At 41.3% G+C, this 12,848-nt stretch overlaps 2 protein-coding genes across 2 annotated transcripts; one reads left to right on the forward strand and one right to left on the reverse strand.

Annotated features, from left to right (window-relative positions):
• Positions 1 to 201: 201 nt before the first annotated feature.
• On the forward strand, positions 202 to 7,564 carry riok1 (RIO kinase 1 (yeast)). Its single transcript, XM_062529250.1, has 17 exons — positions 202 to 406; positions 744 to 951; positions 1,602 to 1,692; positions 3,333 to 3,402; positions 3,509 to 3,551; positions 3,829 to 3,921; positions 4,122 to 4,234; positions 4,335 to 4,415; positions 4,936 to 5,022; positions 5,202 to 5,339; positions 5,485 to 5,588; positions 5,679 to 5,785; positions 5,928 to 5,993; positions 6,086 to 6,205; positions 6,348 to 6,401; positions 6,949 to 7,086; positions 7,352 to 7,564. The coding sequence occupies exons 1-17, from the start codon at positions 351 to 353 to the stop codon at positions 7,460 to 7,462; spliced, it is 1,680 nt and encodes a 559-aa protein (XP_062385234.1). The 5' UTR covers positions 202 to 350; the 3' UTR covers positions 7,463 to 7,564.
• A 295-nt stretch (positions 7,565 to 7,859) lies between these two features.
• On the reverse strand, positions 7,860 to 11,092 carry nebl (nebulette). Its single transcript, XM_062529261.1, has 7 exons — positions 10,841 to 11,092; positions 10,532 to 10,626; positions 10,351 to 10,435; positions 9,771 to 9,878; positions 9,502 to 9,679; positions 8,967 to 9,082; positions 7,860 to 8,744 (listed from the first exon to the last, which is right to left on the reverse strand). The coding sequence occupies exons 1-7, from the start codon at positions 10,907 to 10,909 to the stop codon at positions 8,568 to 8,570; spliced, it is 828 nt and encodes a 275-aa protein (XP_062385245.1). The 5' UTR covers positions 10,910 to 11,092; the 3' UTR covers positions 7,860 to 8,567.
• Between the last annotated feature and the right edge of the window lie 1,756 nt (positions 11,093 to 12,848).

Raw genomic sequence — 12,848 nt, forward strand, 5'->3', positions numbered from 1 at the left:
TCCAACTCGCTTCACTCAAATACAAGTCATAGCCTACATGTCAGGGTCTAAGACTTTAGAAAGCACACAAAGTTGTTGTAGCCCACATAACAGTTGAGAATGTTGTGAAGGGGCCCATATTAAAACTTCTCTGTGGCCCATCATAAAAGACACAAAATGGCGTTGAAGCAAATTTCAGTTTGCGTTTCAGAAAATGACCCTCCTCGGTACCGGTGAACACATGGCCGGAAATTCACATTAGAGCAAAGCATGGGACATGTACCCGAGTTGTTATTATTCCATCGCTATCTCGATTTTTCTGATAACAACGTAAATGCACATTTTGTTTAATTAGTTGTAATTTACCCGTGATGGCTACCGATCTGATCGTACCCGGGCAGTTTGATGACGCAGATGGACCGGAAAGGTAGACTTGTTGACTTGTTTACTGGCACACTAACATTAGCTGTAGCACGCTAACGTGAAGTTTGTTTTCTAATGTCTACGCCACTGACTGGCGTTTTATTGTTGATCGTTCTTTTATGAGTACGCAAACAGAAATATCATACCTGTCTCTTGCACAGAGTAACGTTATTGCAATAAGACATCAGTGTCTCATAACTTCAATTAGCCTGTAGCAGGCTAACTGAGCTTATACATTCAGCCCCAGTTGATGTACCACTGGCTACAAACTGACATTATTCTCAGTACTGATGACACATGCATGATCATAACTAGCCCAGTGTCATTCAATGTCATTTTAGTGACTTAGAAGTGGGCCAGCGACTTGAAGATACTTCCAAGGCTGTGGTCGACGTCAGTGTTGCAAGCCAAGACGCTCCTGTAGCTGATGCATTCGAGGAAGAGGATTATGAAGATGAGGACGAAGAGGACGAGGATGAGTGGGACCTGGATGACGGGAAAGATTTCACAAAACGCTACACCGCCTTGAGGACGGGACACAATCACCAGGTTGCTCTTCTTATCTGTCGGTATAGGTCTAATGTCCTTGCTTTTGCCAAGGTTTCAGAAATGTACCCCACGTTCTAGTCATACCATAATCCGTGTGCCTAAGACATGCTCTTTTACAGTTTTTTCTCAATTGATAAAACACTATCTAGTTAGAAACAATTACCCAGTGTCCAGAACACATTGACATTCGTTATCATTCTTTTGGCAACGCCATAAGCAACTTAAATCTACAAGAAATTTCATAAAAGGGTGGATATTTTCAAGAATTTTGTTTAAACTAGAAATAATGTATGTAAAGTGACCAAACACTCCTATTCCAACCAATCAACCATCAGATTGCTGGTGTTTGACTGTTTGTTTAGATCCAATATCTTCAAAGTTTTATCTGGATGTTGACTTAGGGTGACCAGACGTCCCCATTTTCAGGGGACAGTCCCCGAGAAAATACAGAAAAACTACATATGTCCCCGTTTTTTGAAGCTGAAACAGACAACTGGTCACCTTATGTTGACTGCATTTAATAGACCTTCATAGTTTTGTCTTATACCAGGTGGTAATGTTAATGGTTAATGAATATGTTTTCAGTCAAGATATCATTATTTCGAAGTGTTTGAGTAGTACCATGTTAACAGTTGTTTTCCTTTACCTAGGCTAACCGGCAGAATCCAAGCAGCAAATCGATGAAGATGTCCACTCCCTCAGACAAAGTTCTGAGAAAATTTGAACATAAGATTAACCTAGGTAAAGTAAAATGTTCTGTCTAGAGTCAAGTGTTCTCTGTGCAAATCAGTTGCACCAACCTGTGCCTTCTGATGCCTGGGTCCCCATCAGAATGAGCTTGCCTGGCTATCACCAGACCAAACTCGATCTTTTGTAATTGAACATTGCATTAGTCTGGGGCGTCTGTGCTGTATTTCTACTGCACAAGAGGTTTGATCAGTGGGCATAGATAATTACTCTATAGGCTTGGATAGTCCTTCTACCAATCAGACCAATGATCTGGGTGTGCCTGCTGGATAAGCCAGTTTGTGATTGGTTCCAGCAAACATGGAAAGGAAGCAGGAGAGATAAATGTGCAGGTTTCCTGCCTGAGCTGCAATTTCCAGTCTAGCCCCTGGCCAGACTCATGACAAACTTGTTGTCATATGCTTGCACATGGCCCCATGTAACAAATATTCTATTGCCTCTTAATCTTCTGTTAAGACAAAACATAAGATGTGCCAAACGTTCTGAATCATTCGAATCTGGTCTAACCCTAGTGTGCTGAATGATGAATCCCTGTCGATGTTGCCTTGTGCTATGTGTTGTGTTAAGCATAAGAGCAGTACATAAGCCTTAGGACAGACAGATGTTTTCCTGGGATAAATCAATGCTTTTGTGATGAACCACAGTAACCTTGCATTTGCTCTCGCTGTCACTCACAAAGTGGCTTAATGTCCAAGAGAAGAGAAAAAATAACACTTTTGAATCCCTGAAATCAGTGGATGTCAACAAAGTAGCAACTATTCATAGATGTGAACAAAAATGAGAGGGAATTTGTTTGTATATTGCTTCCGTATGAGGTCCATTTTGTCTCGGGAGGACATTTAGGGTGCATTAAATAGTCAATAGTAGACTGTTCATAGGCCCTTGTTATGGTCATGTGATACTGTTTATATACAATGACCAGAAAAGCCAGTGTCCACAGAAGGCCTCTGAGGAGTGGGGAGGGAGGCATGCAAAATATTCCACAGAAAGGACATGATCAGAATCCTGGGGAAAGGGCACATACCCAAAGGGGACAAGGAAACATAACAGTATGGGGAGAACAAGTCCTATTAGAATTCATGAATTCCTTCGGAACTGTTTACCCGTCTTGTTGACACCCCTTCCTCTGTAACTGTCTGGATGTCTCCATCTGTAGCACAGAGAGACATCACATCATCGCCATGGGCCCCATGACATTTATTACATTTACATTTATTCATTTAGCAGACGATTCTATCCAAAGCGACTTACAAAGATGCCTTGCCTGAGGGCACAATGATGGAAGCCAGGAATTAAACCCACAACTTTTCAGGGTAGTACATGCAAGCCCAGCTCCTTAACCACTATGCTACCACTTTCATGAGTCATATTTGTTCATATAGTACATACAGTACAGTACGTGTGTCCATAGTAGTGCATGTACCAAAATGTGCTCTTCCACTTTCTATTTACATCTGCAATAGCAAACATCTCCACATTGAACACACTTATTTACGGAAGCTGATATGTGAGAATATTTCAAATGATGATAAGCATCTCAAGCTTATTTTATATGTTGCTAACTTCCAGTTCAGACAATAGTTGCTCAAATGTGTCCCACCAATCTGAAGATGCCCTTTGCTTTTCTTTCACAGATAAGTTGAACTACGCCGACTCTGTTATTAACAAAGTGAAGGTGATGGAGAGACAGAGAGATGCGGACACGTAAGTCCATCTCTTTGGATGTTTAAATGGGAAATGTAAACATTAAGCACGTCCTCCTTTTTCATTTTTCTATATTAAAAGCGTGGGCGCGTGTCCTCATTTTCAGGTTTCGGGTCAAGGACAAAGCAGACCGTGCCACTGTGGAACAGGTGAGTAAGAGCACTCGGGTGGTGTGTCTGTGCTAGTCTTACCCTCACAGCTTTGTCCTGCTGTCTAGCCATTTTTTTTACTCCCATTGAGGTTGTAATCATGAGCCATGCTGTATTGACTTTTACAGTTGTTGTCATGAATATTTGATGCCCATTACTTAGCATAAGCCTGTTTAAGCGGTTGTTCACTGTGAGAGTCTGCCACTTGATATGGTTTGACTGAAAATAAACATGTAGGCAAAGTTATTTATTCATCATGAATGTCTTTCTGTTGTAGGTGTTGGATCCAAGAACACGCATGATTCTTTTCAAGATGCTGAGTAGGGGTGTGATTACGGAGATCAACGGTTGTATTAGCACAGGAAAAGAGGTAAACATCTCCGTTGCTAAGCTCTCCTGAAGACATAGTGTAATGTAACAGAATCAATGAACCGCAATTTAAAATATTTCGTTTAACCCTTGCTCTTGTTACTGGTATTTTTTGGTCTACTGAGAGTCTATTGGATTGTTTGGGCAGTGAGTACATCAATTTGTGACCTGTAGGTTGCTCTCTTTTACCCTCTCTCTTAGGCAAACGTTTACCACGCAAACACTGCTAATGGAGAAAATCGGGCCATCAAAATCTACAAGACGTCCATTTTACTCTTCAAAGACAGAGACAAATATGTCAGTGGAGAGTTCCGGTAAGGCGTGTGTATTTTGATAACTTTACAGATCCATAGCAGGCACGGTAAGTCTGAGATGATCAGATCTGTACTGATTTAAATGTGCTTGTTTTCTTAGATTCAGGCACGGCTATTGTAAAGGTAACCCGAGGAAGATGGTGCGCACATGGGCAGAAAAAGAGATGAGGAATCTCATTAGGTGAGCAGACTGTGAAATCAATGTCCATATTTGTATACCATGTTCAAAAAAACAGTGGCCAGATGCATATCCAACCCTCCATATGCAAGGTAGGGGCAGACAACTGTGGTTAAGTCTTTCAGATACAGTATCAAACCGGGTTTAACCCTGGTCGAATTCCAGGTGGAGTTACGTTGGTGTGTGTGATGCAGATAACCTATAACTGTGTGTGTGTGTGTGTGTGTGTGTGTGTGTGTGTGTGTGTGTGTGTGTGTGTGTGTGTGTGTGTGTGTACGTGTGTGTGTGTGTGTGTGTGTGTGTGTGTGTACGTGTGTACGTGTGTACGTGTGTGCGTGTGTGTGTGTGTGTGTGAATGCACAACCTGGGTTAAATCTTTCAGATACAGTACCAGGTTTAACCCTGGTCGACTTTCAGATTGAGTTCCGTTGGTGTGTGATGCTGATAACTGTAACTGTAACTTTGTGTGTGTGTGTGTGTGTGTGTGTGTGTGTGTGTGTGTGTGTGTGTGTGAAAATGGCAGGCTTCAAGCAGCAGGGATCCCCAGTCCTGAGCCCGTCATGCTACGCAGCCACGTCCTCGTCATGGGCTTCATCGGCAAAGATGACATGTATGTTCAACAGCATGTTCAAGCATCCTGCCTTCTATAGGCTAGGATTTTCATTATCTGAATGAGGCCTATCAAACATTGTCTCTAGTCTATATTAACTCTGTTTATTATTGACTATGTGTGCATGAAATACTTGTCTATTGTTTGTTGGTGTAAATGATTGGTGCTTTCTCTATCAGGCCAGCTCCACTGCTGAAGAACGCTGCGTTGTCGGAGTCCAAGGCGAGGGAGCTGTACCTGCAGGTGATCCAGAACATGCGGAGGATGTATCAAGAGGCCCGGCTTGTCCACGCCGATCTCAGCGAGTTTAACATGTTGTAAGAGAAATAAATCACCGATTTTACCCCATTTTGTTAGCCACATACGGCATAGGATACATTAAGGAACTACTTGTTAATACAGACTTATAGTGTAAGTGTGTTTACAGTTGATACCAATTGTTTTATCCATTTCTTTATCAAGGTATCACAATGGAGATGCTTACATTATAGATGTATCACAGTCTGTGGAACATGACCACCCTCATGCCTTGGAGTTTTTACGGAAAGACTGCACTAATGTTAATGGTCAGTGGAGTATTATTTGTTCTTCATAACCACATATCTTTAATTTAAATGGCCTCCTTATTATGTTGTCTCTAACCCCTGTGTTTGTAGACTTCTTTCAGAAGCATGACGTGGCAGTGATGACCGTTCGTGAGCTGTTTGAGTTTGTCACAGACCCCTCCATTAACAGTGAGAACATCAATCAGTACCTGGAAAAGGTCAGTGGCATTCTATAGTGGTGGAATGTTGTGCTTCATTATGTTTGTTAAATTCTTGTTGCATATTGTGCTCATAATGTGTTCAAAGTATGGTCAAAGTAAGTCCTTTCCTCTGGTTCCTTGAACTTAATGTCTGTTTTAGGCTATGGAGATATCGTCTGAAAGGACTGCAGAGGAGAGGTCCAATCAGGACAAAGTGGACGATGAGGTAAGGAACAGAACTGTCATGGCCTTACTAAACATTCGTTTCTAAGTTGAGTTGTGTAGTAGTGTTATATCATTTGTCTGTGTGTATTCTAGGTGTTCAAGAACGCCTACATTCCACGCACTCTTACAGAAGTCAGCCATTACGAGCGCGACGTAGACTCCATGATGAGGGCTAAGGAAGAAGAATCTGTTCACAGCTCGCAAAACGACAATGTGAGTCTTAACGAGCAAGATTCACACCAGACATATCCTATATAGCTCTTGTGTTGCTCTGTGTCTTTCATCCATATTGATTATCAGGGACTCTGGGCCACATTCATAATGCAAGACGTAACTAATTAAGACTGAATTGCAGGTCCTGTATCAGACCGTCACAGGCCTGAGGAAAGACCTGTCTGGAGTTCAGACGGTGAGTGCCAAGTTCTACCACTATTGATGTTGTTTATATTTAATACTCAGGGCTTAAAGTGTTCAGGCACCGTGCCTGAACTCAGGCGTGAGCTAGTATGCTTAAAATTTGAAAATAGGCAGTGAGACTACAGTATATATGGCGTCTTCACAAATGCCTGATAACTTGAAGTACAGACAATTTTTGTCTGTACTTCAGGGCCTAGGACATCTTGTTCTAGGCCCAGTAATACTGCCATATGTCAGAATGTAAACACATGCTGAAGTAAATTAGTAGATGAATCTTCTGTTAGTATGTCAGTGTGGCTGATTGTTACCATGCAGATGCGAAGATATGAGCTCAAATAGAGACTGTTTGCAGTTGTTGGAGCCATTTTGGTCAACCTAAGTAGCCATTTCAAATTGGCTGATATATAAATATACAGGCAAATATGCATAACTGGACCTAATATAAATCAGAATGTGTTTGGTGAGAAAGAAGTGAGGCATAAAGTTTTGAGTGTTTCACCGTTTCACTTTTGAGTGCTCATTTCATTATTTCATCCTAGGTGCCTGCTTTGCTGGAGGGCTGTTCAGAAGAGGGAAACTCTAGTTCATCCGAAGAAGAGGAGGGTTCAGACTGCTCAGATGAAGAGGATGCGCCCACACAAGATGACCAGAGTCAAGTATCAGCAGTGGACAAAAAGGTAAGCATGCTTTGTGCTTGTCTCTCTTGTTATTTATATTGATGACATATGCAGCTCAAGTGAGTCTCTGGAGTTAGGACAATGAGTTACCCCTCTCAAGATTATTATTATTATTGGTAGTAGCCCACAAAGGCAAAACATACAATAGTTTTTGGTTATGTCCAACTTTGTCTAGAAGTCTCATTTGTTCTGTCATGTAAATGAATAATTAAATACCCATGAATGCAGACTAATTGTTTTGCATGTGACTGTTTTCTCCTCTCAGGAGAGAAAGAGATTGGCTAAAGAAGCCCAAAGGGAGAAACGAAGGAATAAAGTTCCAAAACATGTGAAGAAGCGTAAAGAGAAAGTGGCCAAGATGAAGAAAGGCAGATGAAAAGATAAGACACTTATCAGTTCTGCCAAACTTCACACCACTTTCCTCATCATGGTTATTGACACCTAAACCATAACAATAAACTATTTCAGATTTTTAGGAGATTGCTCCATTGTGCTGTTTTCAAAAAGAATTCTCAGACTGAAGCATTTTTATTAAAACATGAAGAGTTCAGATGCCTCTAGATGCCACCTCCATCAAAAATGAGATGACGATGGTGAGTGAATGCTCGCCACACATGGTATATGTTAATCAAATAGTTTCACTTCAAAACCCATCAAGTACCACTGATACATAATGCCCAAAGACGTGAACTGTGAAAATAAAAGTGGTCAGGTGGATTTGTTTTGTATCTGAGCTCTTCATATACACCAAGATAAGAAAGCATGTGATTCAGTAATTTCCATGGAACCACTTTAATATGCACAGTTTTGTATGCAGATGTAACAAATATCATTCCCTATTTTGGTACATTATATTAATTTTAACATGAATACTGCACCAGGGACATTGCTTTCTTTAGAAAAGAAAAAACAACACTAATACAAAAATGAAGAAGATACATGTCTCACAATCACGAAAAAGGATCTGTTACATGTCTTCTGCCAATTTAATATAATTTTAAATAAAAACCTAAGTCCATCTCTTTACATGATTCATTTGCTTGTAAAATATGTCTCTTTAAACTATGCAACACAAGAGACCATACAAAATTGAAACACAATAGCAAAAGTATATGTAACTGTGAACCATTACAGATACTATATATTGTCAGGAAAGATCATAAAAGCCTTATCGACACAGGCTATCAAAGAATGGTAACATACATCATTACTATTTATTCCTGTATACGAAAGGGCCCCAAGACTGTTACGAAACAGTTTCTGTTCACTGCTAATAATGCACAATTGATATGTATTGGTGAACTTACTGGCTGTTTCAAATTCACTTTCAGGCTGAGGGCAGACCACACATACAGAAATATATATATATTTATATGTAACCGTACTAAACACGACCGGTACATTACAATTTGGTCCTGTCTACAAATGGGCCCCCGAGACTCTTACACAGTTGCTGTTTAATGGGTAAGGTCTCTCTAGCGTTAGCGGATGCCTTCTACGTAGTTAGCAGGTAACATGCCAGAACGCCCGGTTCTCCTCACTGTACCGTACATCCAACCGTCATCTATGGGCTGTGTGTGCTGGATGATGTCACCATCCCTGAAGGAGACCTCATCAGTGTCCCGTGCAGTGTAGTCATACAGAGCTCTGTACACAGTCTATTCAGGAGACAGGGCGGCACATAAAATGAACTATATTGATTATCGAACAGGAAACCAATGTCTACAGAGAAAAAATATGTATTTAAAATGCTTCACAAAATGTAAAATACTGCATAACATGTATGTGAATGGTAAGACAACGGAAAAAGTTTCAGTTGCGTCAGAAAATTAAAAAAAAAGAGAAACAAAAAAGTATATATCCAACATCAGCCTTCTCACCATGGTGGGATGTGGTCTGTGTTGTACTGATCGAAGGGAACGCATGCTGGTCTGGTGCATATAGCTGTGGCCCTGAGTATGTCCACCTGGGTAGTAAGCTCCTGGGAGAACTGGAGCTAGACACATCATAAGAGGCTTATTAGTGTGCTCTTTCCTAGAGCCAGATTTCCTCTACCTAATATATAATCATTTAAAACCACTCTCGCTGCTGAAGACACGAGCCAACTTTAAGCATGTGGTGGTAATGGTTGCTCTGAATACTGTTGCTGTAGCAACACCAAGGTCACAAGATCAGCAGCACTGAAAATGTCTATGCCCTAAGTTATCAGACATTTTCAGCCGTTATACTGTGTATATCATTAACTATTTTAAAATCTTAAATGGTCTGGCCGATGCCTGAATGCCAGCCCAGTGCCCAAGCACTTTAAGCCCTGTATCAGTGCCCAGGATAAGATATAAAGTGCTACAAACAATTAAAGACACTGCTAAACCATGAAATGTATTAGAGACCCAATCTTCATGGTCACCTACATACCCACAATAATTCCTGGCTTTCGGTCCATCTCCATAATGTACTGATGCACACCCTTGTGTGATGTGTTTCCAACTTCTTGCTTACTTGGCCTCACTTGTGCTCGAACCAAGTAATGTCCACACGTCCCCTGTGAGAGACCTTGAACACCTGACAGCTCAAAGTCCTTATGGTATTTGGCCTATAAGAAAAGAAATATGTTACATACCGTATCAGGGTCTTTGGAATATCCTTGTAGATATGATAATAAAATGAGTCAGTAGCCAGCCTACATTGCTGATCTGTTCCTGGGTCCTCCTCAGTCTTTGAAGCTCAGGTGTGTCCAGGACAATACTAAACCCTCGTCCCTTGCTCTCCTCAAAGTCCTTCCTGTATTTGACCTGTATGTGTATGAGAGAGAGAGAGACCACCAGCCTGTAACGCCTGCGGAGGGTGACATCAAATGAGATGGATCTGACCTAAGAACAGAACAGGGTGAGTGTCTCTGCTGGTTTGTTTTTGTTTTGGTTGGTTGAGTCTGGTCTGTTTGGGCTGTGAGTGAGACCCCTACAGCACAGGCCTGGCATTGCTGTGCAGGCTGCCAGGTGGGCATGCTTGAGGGGATCTTGGAGCACACTGCAGTGATGGCAGCTGCCAGGTTCACCTCCTGCTGATCTCAGAGTGTCGCACCCGGTCACATATCTTACTGCCACACTCTCACTTTGTGGTTAGATTAGAATTACAGTATAGGCTACCAAATGGTTGTTGCGCTTGAATAATTAATTGAGATTAAATCCTAAAATTACTGGTATTTGTGTAATACTGGTGCAGTGGACAGCACGGCTAGCACTGTGTAAGAGGTCAGAGGCTCACCTGGCTCTGCAGTTCACTCTGTTGTCTCAGCCGCAGGTTTTCTGGGGTGTCTGCCACGATGGTGAATGTTTGTTTTGGGTAGTGTCTGGAGAGGGAGAAAGCGAATTGGCATCACGTTTGCTGAAATATCAGAGATTAAATATTTCTGTTAATAAAGACCTCCCCACATTATTTAACGTACGAATTGCAGTAGGGCTTCTTCTCATAGCCTTTATAGTTATTCATGTTGAGAGGCATTCTGCACACTTCGCAGTGGAAACATCCTCTGTGCCAGTACTACAGAAAATTAAAGACAGAGTACTGAGAAATAATCGTTAAAGGAACAAATGTTGTCGAGTAGCTCAAAGTTGCTAAATTGGTAAACGCCTACAATATGAGAATTCAGATTCAATTTCCGTCATTGAAACACCATGCCACGAGGGCAATGTGTATAAAATGTGTAATAATGTTGCTGAGTAAGTAATCTAAAGAAAAACACTAGATAGCCTACCTTATCTAGGCAATTTATTTTTTCAGTCGCGTAGACAACTTTGCCACACCGTGCGCAGGATGGGTTCATTTTAGTTAATATCTAGTAAGCACAAAATATGTAAAAATGTAGTCGACAAATAAGTCGTATATTGGAATATCACATAAGGCTTTCAAGGGGTGGTTCCCGTCGGTTAGCACTGCCGCTGCTAGACAAATACGAGGCAAAATAATGCGCAAAAGCGCACTGCACATTCGGTGTTCCGTTCCTGCCTACTGCCTACCAGCTTGTGAGCTGGCACTTGCAACACAACATGGGATCAGTGTGCAATACACTGTGAAACCGGTCCAAGCCAAACCCATTACTCACTGTGTAGCATCTGAAGTGCCCAATGATAGGCTGTAATTACCCAAGTCAAATATGAATTTATGTTTCTGTAGCCTAACCATGTGAGGCCTAGGCTCAACCTCAACCTCAGCGCTCATGGGAAAAGCTGAAAAGGTATGTCGAGTATATTTAATATCAAATAATTTCGAAGCCAGTTTCATTCCCAGATGCAGACTGTCACTGTCAATAGGCCAATGCTCTTTTATTGTCTCATAATTTCTTGTCATGACATATTGCAGGAAATTGGATAAAAAGGAAATGTTGGTTGCAAGGTGTCTGGGGGTTTGCCTACTTTTTCAGTAACCATCAGCCCATATGTTCTGTCCCCCTATTCATGAATTTAATCAGGTCCCTTTCCACAGGTGTATTAATCAAGTACCTTGCAGTCCGTATTCATAGCTGCTTGATTTTATACTTCTGTGGAAAGGGACCTGATGAAACCCATGAATAGGCCATTCAGTCTCAGCATCAATGTCGTGGAACACAATGAAGTACTTCTGTAGTCCTAAGCAAAACACTTCCAGGAGCAGAGCAAGGAGATGAAGGTGTGAGATTGTGAACCTGCCGCCAATGTATACCCACTGTTGATTTCAGGTGATTAATTATTAGTATTCATTAACCTGACACCATACTGGACGTTGCTTTAATTGTCGCCCAACTGTAAATGTACCAAACTGTACCAGCTGTATGTGTCTGTGTTTGTGTGCATGCATAACTGTGTGTGTGTGTGTGTGTGTGTGTGTGTGTGTGTGTGTGTGTGTGTGTGTGTCTTTCTAAACTTGTGTTTTCTTTATTAAGACAAACAATAGACAAACTATGTGAAACCAAAGGAGATGCAATGTTCATGTTATGCATAGCTGTGCTGTGCATCAATATTTTTGTGTGCCAATGTTTGTGAGAGATAGAATGCAGTGTGTGTGTGTGTGTGTGTGTGTGTGTGTGTGTGTGTGTGTGTGTGTGTGTGTGTGTGTGTGTGTGTGTGTGTGTGTGTGTGTGTGTGTCTACAGGTCGGTTATCGAACCTTTTGCGTCCATTGACAGTAGCTTGTGCCATATTCAGTAATGGACTTGTGGCCTATATATACAGACGTTCTCCACATAAGAAGACAGCAGCTGAAAAGAGATAATGGGTTCACAAACCGGCTGTAATTTTTTATACCTTGTCATTACAATTGCAAAGGGAAATATTTCTGCAGAGACCCTCTCCATATTAGGATAGACATTTAATGATTGTTTTAGCCTCGTCAATGGCTTTAATGCTATTTACAACACAAAAAAAACAACACAACTTGCATTTTGTTTTGTTTTGTTTTGTTTTTATTTAACACATCTCCGTGTTCAGATAGGGACAAAACGTTATTTTTTGTTGCACAGACTGATTTTTTAGGATGTGCTGCATATGTGATGGCACTGTACAGCCCTGCCTTAGTTCGCCCGAATTTGGCCGAGCCATGGAGGGAAGAGGCTAGTGAGTGCCCTATGTGGCATTTCAAGTTGAAGTTCAAGTTTATTTTCATGTAGCAGAGAAGGATTCACACATTTCTTGTGCTCAAGAGCCAGCTAAACATTGGAGAATAAATTCACTAGGCCTAGTAATAAGAGGTGTTAAAGGTGTGTGTGTGTGTGTGTGTGTGTGTGTGTGT

This window comes from Sardina pilchardus, chromosome 2, assembly GCF_963854185.1.
Source record: "Sardina pilchardus chromosome 2, fSarPil1.1, whole genome shotgun sequence".
NCBI lineage: Eukaryota > Metazoa > Chordata > Actinopteri > Clupeiformes > Clupeidae > Sardina > Sardina pilchardus.